At 32.9% G+C, this 14551-nt stretch overlaps 1 protein-coding gene across 2 annotated transcripts in view; it reads right to left on the bottom strand.

Annotated features, from left to right (window-relative positions):
- LOC140435678 (retinaldehyde-binding protein 1-like) overlaps window positions 1–14332 on the bottom strand; it is a 57743-nt gene extending 43411 nt beyond the window's left edge. For both annotated transcript variants that reach the window (XM_072524398.1, XM_072524399.1), the window contains exons 1-2: window positions 14223–14332; window positions 5505–5870 (exon numbers count right to left, since the gene is read on the bottom strand). In XM_072524398.1, coding sequence (XP_072380499.1) covers window positions 5505–5791 — 287 coding nt within the window. In that variant the 5' untranslated portion in view covers window positions 5792–5870; window positions 14223–14332. The remainder of the gene's footprint in view (window positions 1–5504; window positions 5871–14222) is intronic.
- Window positions 14333–14551: the final 219 nt, after the last annotated feature.

Genomic DNA, 14551 nt, shown 5'->3' with positions numbered 1-14551 from the left:
TTAGAATATTTTGGTATGTGTCCTAATTGATCACAAAAGCTTTTTCTTTAGCTCGCCTTATCCAACTTGAGAGATACACACATTAATTTTAAGAATTAAAATATCCTAACCTATTTTGACACGTTGGAGAATGTTCTTACATACAAGTCTATACATATAGTCTAAGCTATTCCAAGATATCATAAAATGCTTTAAGATATTCTAAAATGCCCTTAATATATTGCAAGAACTTAAAAAATATTTTAACCCTAGAGTACTAACGTAGAGGAAGGGTGTACAATGACATAGTGGGTATAATGACATAGTGCTTGTATATACCGAATTCGTTGTTTAGGAGTGCTCAGAAATTAATATCTAATTGTGGTATGGGTACCAGTCGTGCTACTTTATGCTACCTTTATTTTTGGCATCGAAAAGTTTTTGGCGCGAACAATTAAAATCTGCTGTAGGTTTTGATTGCGATAAACCGGTAAGTTTAAATATTTATGATAAATTATGAGGATTATTGTTTCATTGTTTTCCTGTTTCAAATTTAGTAAATAAGTTATTGTTTTGTCAAAAATTGTATTTCTTTAAATTAATTTCATTAGGGGTAAAGTGACATAGGGGTGTAGAGGCCAAAATGGCATAGTATGTTATTTTACCCGATCGTACATAGATAGAAATAATGTGCCTTACAAATGGATAACATGTCTGTTTTTTTTACAGAATATGCCGTGAAATTACGCAAGGACGACCAATAGGCAATCATGGGATACAGATTCTATGGTAAAGGCACTAGAAGCTGTTAATAAAAGTGAAATGGAGTGGCTCAAGGCATTAAATCTTTTCAATATACCTCAAGCAACCCTAAGAAGGCATGCCTTGCAATAAAATAAAAATTTAAAAACAGGCGAAAAATGGCTAGACAGATTTAAACCTACTTTTCCCATAGAAATAGAAAGATAGTTGGTTGAACATTTAAAAATGCTAGAGTCAAGGTTCTTTGGACTAAAGAGACGGGACGTATTAGAGTTAGCTTATAATTTAGCAGTCAAAAATGGGTTTGAACATCATTTTAATAACCAGAAAAAGGCCGCTGGAAAAGATTTGTTAAGAGTATTTCGCAGAAAAAATCCAGATTATAACACTGCGTAAACCCGAAGCCACATCTGCAGCAAGAGTGCAAGCTTTTAATAAACATCAAGTAGCTAAGTTTTTTAAAGTGTTAGAGGACACTTTGATAAAGAAAAATATTGATCCCATGAAGATTTATGATGCAGATGAATCTGCATCATCTACCGTACAACGCCCACAGAAAGTGTTTACTGCAGCCGGTTCCAAAGAAGTAGGTGCAATTACCAGCGCCGAAAGTGGTTCCCACGTGACAGTTGTTTGATGTATGTGCACTAACGGGAACTATATTCCACCTACTCTAATATTTTCACGAAAAAATATCAAAAAGGAATCAGCTGACCATACACCAGCAGGAACTTTATGTATTCAACAGGATGACATGTCCAGTGATTTTACAATGGTTGCAGCATTTCCAAAAATATGCCAAGCCATCTTCCACCGAGAAAGGTTTGTTAATTGTGGATGAAAAATCAAATCATAAATATCTTGACGCTCTTCTGTACGCCAAAGAAAATGGCATTATACTTTTATGTTTACCAGCTCACTGTACACATCGGATGCAACCTCTCGATGTAGCATTCTTTGGTCCACTTAAAACCTATTATGACCAAGAAATAACCAAATGGTTCAAAGCTCATCCTGGTCGAGTTGTGACTCAGTTCCAAATTGGTGATCTGTTAAATGAAGCCTATGGAAAAGTAGCTAATATCCAGAATGCTGCTCATGGATTTTTCAAAACTGGTATCTACCCAATAAATCCCGATGTATTCCCCGACTACATATTTCAAGCATCTGAAACTACAAATATTGTAGTAGATAGTGTCAAACCTGCTGTAAACATTTATGATAATAATGAAGAACCTGAACCTTCCTCTTCTACCATAGAAGTCTCTAATGTGATGACAGCTCAGTCAAACTTGCAAAATCCAACAAGTGGCATTTTACTAGTAGTTATTCCGGAAAATTTAAGTGCCGTTCCAGTCGGACCATTTGTTTCCAGACAGGGAAAAAGGAAGGCAAAAACACGTCAAGGCATTTCTATTCTTAACTCAACAAGGAGGCAAAAGAAAAAAGCAAACCGGAACCAAAGAAACGAATGTTTTTATAGAATGTGAGTCGGAAAACGAAAGAGAACCTTTTTCTGTTGATGAAGAAAATGATGATGTTACTTGCATTTACTGTACAGAACTGTAAAAGTTATCTAAAAAGGTGAGCTATGGCTATGCTGTTGTTCGTGTCAAAAGAGGGTACATGCTGAGTGTGCTGGACAAAAAAATGTTTGTTTGCGAGTTTTGTACCGACTGAAGAATATCAATCGCTATTAATGTGTTATTTTGCCCGCCAGGTGGGGTAAAATGAACTTTTCTTGTTCATTTTTATAGGTTTAGCTAAAAGTTTATATTTTGTCCTACTTTGTTAAAAACTTGTCTGAAGTGTTTCAAATACTTTAGTTTGTGTTCAATCTAAGTTTTGTTAAAAAAATGTTTCCTTTAAGTAAAATTTTCGGGTTTTTAAAAATGTATATAATTTTGTACACCCTCCCCCTACTAAAATTTTACATACAGATTTTAATCTGATAGCTACTGAGGGAAAACTAAACGTGGCAATGCTTAGCCGCATAGGCTACGCTATAATCCTCGCTTCATTCCCCACTTCATGGTCAATAAAACTAATGAATACTTGCTTTGAATTTAGTTTGGGTTAGGCTTTGTAGTTTATTTATTTATAAGACTCTGTACGTATAAGACACGTGTGGTTGTGGTTAGTATCCACGTAAAAAGTTTTATATTGTGACGTGTTGTTATTATTACCTTATAAATAAGATGTCTGCAAAATTAAATCTAAAGCCTCCTCTTACTGAAAAATAATTGGACGAAATTATATAAAAAGTGACTTCAGTGATATCTACAGAAGATGATCTAGAGGAATTAGAAAATCTATTTGACAACGACGATAGCATTGAAGATAGAGACTATGATCCTGCACAGGACGAAGAAAATGTCTTCATAAAAAAAAATCGGTTGCCTGTAAAGTCGGTTTTACGGGCGAAAATTTTACGTGACAACGTCTTTTTCTCGGTAGAATATTTATTGATATGAATATTATTAAATTGCACAATAGGAACAAGGAATTGAATGAAAATAAGAATCGCACAAATTTTAACTATAGAAATATATTTTGTTTACTAAAACATTGTACATGTAAACTTAAACTTAACTAATTTCTATTTGAGTGATTTTGTTGAGGATAGGACGATGATCGCACAAGCACGGAAGCACGCACCGATTCAACGCGCCTAATTCTCTAGTGCTGCGCGCGCAGCGGACCAATCATGTTTGAGTGGGAGAGAGACGCAAGGCATTCGCCGGTCCGGCGGGCCTCTCTCTCGTTCGGTGACTTACTGTAACAGACGTGAGCGGGCGTTACACTTTTTCATGAATGACTCCGAGCCACAACCTAATTTAAGACGTTGTCACGTCAAAACCAGCTAACACCTGGGTAGATACACCAGCAGAATCTCACAAAGAAACAAGAAATATGCCCTCTCGTAAAAAAATTAAAGTTACGCAGCCGCCGTCATCACAATCAACATATACTGATAACCGTATTGAATCAAAATCGTCTGTTATAATATGGGATAAGGAGTCTTTAGTTAGTAGAAACGGTTATAAGTAGAGTAATTTGACAATAAATGATGGAGATCGTAAAGTCGCATCCAGAAATAATATTTATATCCGTCCAGAACCAAATTAGCCAAAGATGCTGCAAAACCTATAGATGTTTTTAATTTATTTTTCAATGATATTGTTATTTTAATCTGTGGCTTTAAAAAATAATTACCTTTCAGTTGATGTTTTGTTTGATGGTACATACTTATTGTGGCCATAGATATGAAGCAACGATAAGTAAAGAAAGGTTTAGCTTTTTGATCAATTATTTACGGTTTGATAACTTCTTGACAAGAGAATAACGTAAAAAAGAAAGTAGTTTTGCTCCAATATCTAAAATTTGGAACTTGTTTATTGAAAACTGTGTCAAAATTTTAAAGCGTCGCATATGTGACCACCGACGAACAACTTGTGATTTCGTGGTAGGTGTCCATTTCGAATTTACATATATGCCAAAAAAACCTGATAAATACGTTATAAAAATACTTATGGTATGCGATGTGGCTACGAAATATGTAATAAATGCAACACCGTATCTGGTAATTCTACTGTAACCAACGGTATTCCTTTAGTACAACATTTTGTCACAGGCCTGACGAGACATATACATGAAAGCAGACGTAATAGGACAATGAACAACTGGTTTTTCAGCATCCCTCTTGCGAATAAATTATTGTCTCCCTCTTACAATTTGACAGTGGTCGGAACACACAAGAAAAATAAAAAAATAATACCTCCTGAATTGTTCGATAACAAAACCTAGAAGTGCGGTGCAAGTATGTTTGTGTACGATGAAAACATGACTTTATTATCTTATAAACCTAAGCAAAATAAGACAGTTCTACATTTAACTATGCGTTTTTCTGAAAAGTTCTCAGATGTCTCAAAGAATTTGCTGTAATAGGAAGATTAGAAGGTGACCGCTATGCATATTTTACAATATGATGAATATTGCAGAAGTAAACGCTTTTGTAATCTACCACCACAATGCAAACAAAAACAAATAGGAGCCATTATCCAGATTAAATTGTATGCTAAAACTTCATGAACAATTATTAACCAAGCCATGGCAACAAAAAGGCTCCAAACAGTACCAACTTTATCAAGAGAGTATCTCAAAGAAAGTCTTGCCATGCTTTTGAATTTAACGCCTACTGCTACCGCACTACCTACTGAGCATCGCCGAGGTCTCCAAGGGAAAGGAAAATGGACTTACTGTAGTTTATGCCCTACAACAGCAAAGAAACTAATGACAACTACCAAATGTTACAAGTGCGGGAGTGCCTTGTGTGGCGACCATCAAATAAAAATTTATATGGAATGTGTACATCAATAGAAGGTCATCGTTTCTATATTTGTAATGGTTATTATATGCACAGTTTTATCGTGTATGTATTACAAGATTCTGCTCTGTGCCAACAGTATCTATTTTATGTTGTTTATGTTTAGATTATTAATATTTCAATGTTTTTTTATTTGTATCGTTCCTAAATAATCTTTTCTTTAAATTAAACCTTTTTGTTTTAATTAGATTTGAAGAAAAAGAAAATACTAGACCTAAATCAGTGAGTACGTAAAATTAACGTTTAGTTAGCATTTAGGTATGTTAAAGGAACGTTAGTATTCTAGGGATAAAGGCGATATATATATATAAAGATCCCATAGGACTACCAGAAACATATTAATTATATTACGCCTAAAAAAGATTAAGCTACGTACCAAATATCGAATAATTCTTTAATTTCATGGTTTATACCATTATAATTATCAAAAAGTAGGGGCTCGTCCTTTTTCAATCTATAATGTACAGTAATAGTTCTTATCGTAAAATCGACATCATCCTCACAAGCCAAAAGAAACTCTACAATCAGTTCGTCTGGAAGCTCTTTAGGAACATAACATTCTTTGCAGGATTTTAGCGACGATTTTACCGCTTCTACATTTGTTCTTGACGTTCTTCCTATCGAAATAACCTCTTCTGCCGTGAAATTGTACGGTAAGATCATGACTGAATGTATGCTGTAACATTCGGTGTAATCATTGGTTTAGTTATAGATATTATTCACCGTTTAAACTTTTTCGATTCTGAAATATATAAATTTGTTTATGTTTTATAGTTGAAGGTTAAGAGTTATCGAGAAATTACTTATGTTATTAACAACAGAGACGCCTTACAGAATTAGTTATCTATACATAACGAAAATTGTTTATATATATTTTGTCTTTATCATGTCATTTTGATGACAATTAGCAGATAAAAAGATAAGAAAATAATTTTTTTACTCGCATTTACATTATTGATTCAGTCAGCGCATATTGCCAAGAGGAATAATAAATGAGGAAAGCAGATAAAGAAAAAACTATCAACAAGCAATGATTAAACACTTTAGCCAATAATAAATATAGTTAACAAAATGGATGACAGACTGCCAAAATTGAGTGCGGCAACAAAGAAGGTTTTCTCAAGAACAAAAGAGATTGCTGATATACTCAAAATAATAACATAGTATGCCACTAGATACAGAAAAAATTATGTGTTCTTGATTTCAAAATGATTATTTATTTTCTAAATCAATTACAAAAGCATTAACTATGCACTCTGGAAATAGACCAAATACTTTAAGCGATCCATCATTCAATCGCCTCAAATCAGACTTGAAATTGGAAGAGAAAGAATAACAAAAAAACATTAAAGATTAACAAATAAACTTTAATAGGTTGGACCTAATCTTTAACAGAGAACGAACCAGTATGGATATAAATAATCTGAGAATATATGTATTAATATTAATGAAGATAATCAAATAAATAAATCAATAACCCCAAAAAAGCTTCAGGTTTTCACCTCGTAACTGAAGAAATTTTAAACAACTTTCAATTAAAGCCATTAAAAAATTAACACACATAATTAATGTAACTTATCTGTTATCATAAAGCTACTTAAAAAACTAATCCTTAACAGATTGAAACTTTTTTTGTAGAGGTGAAATCTTCAAAAGACCCTAACCCGCCAAACAAGGTTTCAAAAGACATGAGACGACCGCCATCCCATTGTGATAACAGAGAAAGTGAGAACGCCAGTGATCTATTCACTGAAACACCCCTTTTGTTCTCCGGTTATCTCCGGAAACGTTCTATAAAGACTTACCGTCAGACATAATAGGTGTGCTTATTATACGGTTTTATCGATAATTTAATCGAAAATCTCCTGCTGATATAGGATTTCTTCCTTATATTTAACACTGATAATGTTTTTAATTTTGGTGTATATGTGGTCTAAAGGTAAAAACAGGAAACATTTTAACCAGTTCTGGCGGGATACCATCTGTGCCAGGTGGTTTACCGTTCTTGACATATTCTACCGTCAACAGAATTTCTTCCCTTGTAAATTCGGGTATTGCAGGCTCGGGTTTGATATGGTGTTGCAGGGCCTGCGTGAGAACAGTTCGCTAACTCTTAGCTTACTTGATATCGGTAATTCATAGAGGCTGATGATCTGCAGGGATTTTACAGCAATCTTATAACCGTCCGCCCATATGTCATTATTAAGATTTTCGAGAAGTTCATTCCACATATTGCTCTTAACATTATTGCATAGTAGTATATTAAATAGTATTACATGTATCACCACCTGCTTCTTTACTTGGAGATTTTGCAAGATTCACTACAGTATGCTTAGGAGTCATGCCTGTCTCGTGCTCTAGTAATCTTTCTCCTATCTACAGTCCAGTCTTTTCGAGCCTGCTCTACTTCCTCTGTCCACCAATAAACAAAGGTGTGGCCTATTTTTAGCTTTACTACATTCTGTAGTAAAGTTCATATTATGTATCTGGACACACAAAGGGGGCCGTACTCTGTTACCAGATCTAGCGATACCATCCAGTTCATATTGTAGCTGCCACTGATATCGCAAGCTAAAGTCTTCCATGCCAGTGATTTGGCATTGAAGTTTCCCATAATAATAGATCTGCTAGACCGTTGCATTGCCAGACTCATAACATTGTTCACAAATGTTTAAAGTCTTGAATGCGGAAATTTGTAGAAATGTCACCAAATATTACATCAAATTTCTCACCTTTGAGAATATTTTTTTACCTTAATTTAAGATTCATTACAGTCACAGCTATATATTTTGTGTCATATACTATCTAGCCTTGACACTCAGCTTCTTCACATTTGGCTTACTAACAACCAGTAGCTCTGCCTCTATCTCATTGGCTTTGATCAGGGCCGCCGCTTCCATGTGTGCCAAGTGTGCATCGCAAAAGCGCCTCCAAGAATAGGGGCGGCCAAAAGCAGTCCACTGATGATAATACTACTTTTTTAGAACGAAAATAAATTCAAATAATTAAATACTAATGATTCAGATAATTCTGTGAACTCTAATATTCCAAACAATAATAATTATTCAGTACGTGATAATACTCAAATGCGTTTCATTTATCATGTATACTTCTTTTTTTCATCCTAATCTAAAAAAAATGTCTCAAAATATTATTTATTGTATGAACTGTCGCCCTTTTGGAGGTACAGTCATAAAGCAGTTTCGGGAATACTTTTTAATTCAAAGCTGCTGGCAGCTTTCGGACTTCAGTTATTTGGGATTTCACACGTAGATACTTTACAAGAATTTAGGTAAGTGGTTGTAAAGTTTCCGTTATAATATTGTCCTTATGGTTATGTTTATATATGGGTTATTATGTCTTATGTTCAGTCTTAGTTTAGAATTCGATGAATTTAGACACGCTTTTGATAAACAATTTTGTTTGTAAAATATAGTAGTGTACCCGTTTCTTTTGCACAGTAGGTACTGTACTTCGAAGTAACGTCGAGATCAGAGCAATTTCATTCGTATACGCGTTACGGCTACATATTATTTGGAGAAACATTATTTGGAAAAATTATTTTGACAACTTATTTGAAGTGTTTTTGGATTTATTTTGTTAAATTAGCCCGGCTTCGTCCTTAAGTGATAATTTCAAAATGTCTGAAAGAAAAAGAAAACGACTTTCAGGCTTTCAATATAGAAAAATAAAAGAGGCAAAAAATGAGGAGAGAAAAAAACTTAGCGGTGCACTGGAATCATTTTTGATGAAAAACATACATGAAAATATAGAAGGCTCGGATATAAATTTAGGACCTTCAACTTCAAGCGAAGTCCAAACCATTGAAAAAAGTACCAAACAATTGAATATTCCTACGGATAGAGACGGAGGATTTGATGACAATAATAGCGATAGTGCGAGTGCTGATGCTGAAACGCCTGAACTTGAAATCACCAACCAAGACAGAACAATTAATATTCCAGTTAATCTAGATTGCAGTGTAGGAAGCTCCAGCATATACTTGGTTTCAAGTAAAGTTCAATTTGTTGTTGAAAATTTTCCTCAGCAAATTACAAAAATTAACTTCCCCAGAGATACAAATAATAGGAAATTTTCAGAAACTTATTATCGCACTAATGCATTAATGGGGTAAGTGACGGTCAACATTTAGCTATTATTTTAAAAAGACATGAATCCGGTGCAGCTCATATAAAATATTCTCAAAAACTGTTTGAACTATCTACAGCATTAAAAAAAGGATTAACAGTTGACTCTACTCATCAAAAATTATATGAAATAGAGAAAAAACATTGGGGCGCTGTTGTTGAAAGATTATTATCAATTGTAAAATTTTTATCTAAACAATGTTTAGCTTTTAGAGGATCATCCACCAAATAATGGAAATTATTTGCAGTTAGTTGAAATGATTTCTAAGTTTGACGCTGTATTATCAGAGCATCTTCGTCGTGTGGAATCCAAGAGTACAAATATACCACATTATTTAGGATGGCAACATCAAAATGAATTGATAGTTTTATTGGCAAACTCTGTTCAGGATGTTATCCTAAAACAAATTCGAAAATCTAAATATTTTTCTATCATATTAGATTGTACCCCAGATTGTAAGATGTGTTTCAACTTCAACACCAGTTCATATATTAGAATACTTCTTGGGCTTTTCTCCTGTAACTGGCGTAACTGGACAAGGTCTGTCTGAATTTATAGAAAATAAACTGAATGAATTAAATATAAATATTAATAATTTGCGTGGACAGGGTGATGATAATGGAGCCAATATGCGTGGTAAACACATTGTATTGCAAAAGAAAATCTTAGACAAATATCCTCGAGCATTTTTTTATTCCCTGTTCTGCGCATAGTTTAAATCTGGTGGTGAATGGTGCAGTAAAAATAAGTTTTGAGTTAGTAGAATTTTTTAAAACTGTACAGGAACTATATGTATTTTTTTCTTCTTCCAATATTAGATGGAACATTTTATTAAAGCACCTTCCAAAGTTGACATTAAAAGAATTGTCGGACACGCGATGGGAGAGTCGGATCGATTCAATCGCTCCATTAAAAACCCAGATTAGTGAAATATATGATGCTTTAGAAGAATTGCAAAATGATAACACAAGGGATATGAATACTAGGACTTTAGCAAAATACCTTAAAAATAAAATTTGGAAGTTTAAATTCATGTGTTCTGTTGTAGTGTGGCAAGATATTTTAAGTAAAATAAACGTGGTTAGCAAAATCCTTCAAAGTCCAAAATTTGACATAAAATCTTCACTTGACGCACTTGATAAGTTAAAAAAATATTTCATAACCAAACGTTCTGATGAACATTTTCAAAATTTTGTAACCGAATCCAGAGAGATATCTACAAAAGCTAACTAACGAAGAAGCTTAGAATTAGAAGAAGAAAAGTGCATTTTGAGTATGAAGGAGGTAATATATGGTATAACCAAAGTTAAAAATGATGATGAACTTAAAACCAATTGTGAGACAGTGAATCAAGCCCTTACAGACATAAACAGCTCAGAGACTAACATTAGTGCAACCGATTTATATGAAGAAATTAAGGCTATTCAACCATTTTTTTTCCGCAGAAAAAAGTCCTAGTGATATGCTTGAATATATTTACGAAAATAATATTGTATCAACATTTCCCAACTTAACTATAATAGTACCTATATTCCTAACTCTACCTGTTACTGTAGCTACGGGTGAGCGGTCGTTTTCAAAACTTAAGATTATTAAAAACTATTTGCGATCCTCAATGAAGCAAGATGCACTTTCTGCTTTAGCAATGTTATCTATAGAACATGAACTGTGTGCGACATTGGACATTAAAGATATTGTCAAAAAGTTTTCCGAGACGAGAGCCCGAAAAGTGCGTTTTTAGTTTTTTTATGTATTTATGTTTCTATTCACGGTTTATTTTAATTAAATGGACGTTTAAGTTAGGATATATCTCAGTCATGTTGTGTGTCATCTTGGCATGGCCTAGGTAAAAAGATTAAAACCTATAATGATTAAGCTAAACAGATATCACTTTGGTTATTAGAATAAAAGTGTAAAAATAAAATCTTGCAAAACTGATCAGGGTTTTTGAGAAATTACCATTAATTTAGAACACAATTTACACAAGTTAGATTCATTCTAGTTAGACTTCTTCTTCTCTTAATTTTAACTAGGCATATTGCCATTTTTCTTTAACATTACCTTCTATTTTATTGGAATGTTGTCATTACATTTTTTTAGGTCGACATATGCTTATTTTTCCGATTAGTAACTTAACTAAAGCTTCTTACTATTTTATTTTTTGCAACTCTCAGATTTCATTATTCCTTTCGAAATTACATCCATTCATTTATATTCTAGTTAAACGTGCGACTAAATGTGATTTATCTATAAACATTTAAAGCACTTAAACGGTAAAATATTGCAAAATATACCGATTATATGGTCGAAGTATGTTTAAAGAAGACCGCAGTTAATAAATCGTATACGGGTTTATATGTGAAGGAAAGGGTGAAATCGTAAAGAAAACAAAACCATTCCTGAGAAGACTTACAAAAGATATTAACGAAAGACAAAAAACATATAAGAAGAAAAGTACATTCTCTATATTTTAATAATGATATTCTGACTTCAAATAAAATTTTGAGTACAGTGAAAAAGATATTCGTGAAAATAATATTCTACGAGAATTAAATTTAGCTGGGAATTAAAATTATCAATTAATAAAAAAAGATGAACTTATAAGTATGTTAAAAATGAAATTATTTACGAAAAATAAGAGGTTATACAATTTTGTAGAAATGTGGTTAAACGAAGGTTATTCAATTGAAAACATGTGGCGGAATAAATATTTAAACAGTTTGTCGCCAAATGATTTTAGATGGGCTATCCACGGAAATAAAAGCTCCCTTTGGCTTTTTGGAAATGGCTTATTTAAATATGGTTTATAACATTTCAGTCATTAGAAAGTCTACTAGTACATATAGCTGATTGTACGAATCAGAGATTATCACTCATTCAGAATAAAAATATATCAAAAAGGGATATGTATGAAATAATGCTTGTTCTAGGCTGCACGTTAGTAATGAGTTATAATCGTGTACCCAGTTTTTATCATTACTGGTCGTCTAATAAATCTCTTTCCAACTGTTTTATAAAGCGGTCTATTAGCAGAGACCGATGTACGTTGCTTTTGTTTAAAATGTACTATACTATTCCACAAAAACCAGAGAATTGCTCAAAAACTTATAACTTGGATGACCTTGTATCTTGCTTAAAAAATCATTTCAACAAGCTCGATTTGAAAGTTCTCACCAATCAATAGATGAGACCATGACAAAATTCAAAGGACGATCTAGTCTCAAGCAATATCTTCCAATGAAACTGATCAAAAGAGGAATAAAACTATGGCAAAGATCAGACACCAAGAATGGATATATCTATGACTTTGATATATATGCAGGTAAGGAAGTTTCACACTCAGAGGGCACCCTTGGAGAACGAGTGGTCAATAAGCTGGCAGCAAGTATCCGATCTCCAGCAGTTTGTATCTGTTTCGATAGATTTTTCACAAGTGTGAATTTGATGCAGAACTTACCGTTTGCATGTGTCGGAACTTATGCATATGAAACATCGGCAAAACACTCCTGTTTTCGAAAATAAACTTGCGAATAGAGGTAGCAGTGAATTCTTAGTCACTGAAGATGGCATAACTGCTGCAAGGTGGTTGTATACCAAGGAAGTATTACTCATGTCGAATTGCCATTCTACTGCAATTGGTGTCACTAATAGAATTGAAGAATGACAATAAAGCAGAAATTACATGTCCTGAATCTATTATCTTTTATAATAGTTTTGTGGGTGCAGTTGATCTCGCAGATCAAAAAGTATCAACCTATGATCTGGACAGAAAATCAACCAAATGGTGGAGGAAGGTTTTTTACAAACTTATAATGACAGCAATTGTTAACTCTTGGATTATTTATCAAGAAATCCAGCATAAGAGAATACCTCTTATTTCATATCTTGTGCCACTTGTAGAACTGATGGGTAAGGAAAAGGCTATGGCAAAGAGACGCCTTACTGCAAAAAGTGGTCCCAGAACAAAACGTCAAAAATCAATGAATAATGTGGGGGCTCATCTACCATCGGAAGGACCTACAAGGAGACGATGCTATCCTTGTAGCCGCAACAAAAAGGAAACTAGAACAAAGACAATTTGTGTTGCATGTAATTTACCTTTGTATAAAAAATGTTTTTTACCGTTCCATTCGTAATAAATAAATATTCTTCCTAAAACATTGAATTTATTTTGCTTCTATTTTATAACTAAAGGGACAAATGGTCCCACGGAAAAACACTGCTGGGACAATAGATCCCACCGCCATATTGGTTTTCCAGATTTTACAAAAAAAATAATTATGATATTTTCGAGAATTTGTTACCAGTTTGAAATAGTTTATATACTTTTTTTAATAATTTCTACTAAAAACATGTTCAGTGGTGAAAGGGATATTAATGTTTTTAAGGAATACTTTGAGCAAATTATAAAGCTAATTCCAACAGATTCTGTAATTGCTTTGTATAATGCTCCGTAACATCAAAGAAGATCTAAAAAATTGCTTAGAACATTTAATACTGTTTGAAGACAATATGAAGCTATTGGAAATGCCACTCTCTAAAATATCTCACTTTAAATATCTCTAAAATTAGAGATATTTAATAAGATTTTGAATATGCACTTAAAGAAATAGGTGCATAAAAATGGCAGAATTGTATTAAATATGTAATTAAGGAACTGCTAAAGATGTGGAATGTAGATATTTTTATAAAAACAAAAACAAGTCCAAAAAATTCCTAAATTCTCCAGCGTCAATTTTGAATGAATTCAATGTATTAAATAATAGAAAAGGCGTAAATTAAAATACTAGCTTATTGTTTATGCTATTTAAACAATTTTTAGACATAAGTACTTTCTCTGATATTTATTATTATCTGTTAAATTTATTAAAGTCCCAAAATTATGTTGTTAAATCATATATCTCTAAAGTGAAAATTTATTTTAAACAGAAAACTGAAAACTTACAGTTAAACAATATCCTAAAAGAATTATTGATGCTTGACGACAAGCAATAAAAATTTACACACTCACAACCATTACATACTGAGCCTTGACAAGAGAATATAAGATTGTAAACTATGATATAATTTTATTAAACCATTTATCACATAATTATGTGTTTATAAGTGAAATAAAGGACCGTACGTGGGTTGCTCTATAAGTTGTGCTGAGGAAATTTAACCATTTATTGCTTGTTAATAAATATACCAATAATTAGTATAAAAAAAGAATGAAGATACTAAATATGGATATGACGGTAAAATATGTGTATTATGTGTATTCCACAGAGAAAC

The sequence above is a fragment of the Diabrotica undecimpunctata genome, chromosome 3, assembly GCF_040954645.1.
Source record: "Diabrotica undecimpunctata isolate CICGRU chromosome 3, icDiaUnde3, whole genome shotgun sequence".
NCBI classification, from domain to species: Eukaryota; Metazoa; Arthropoda; class Insecta; order Coleoptera; family Chrysomelidae; genus Diabrotica; species Diabrotica undecimpunctata.
The sequence above is the reverse complement of the archived record's forward strand: the minus strand, read 5'-3'. Positions and strand labels throughout refer to the sequence as shown.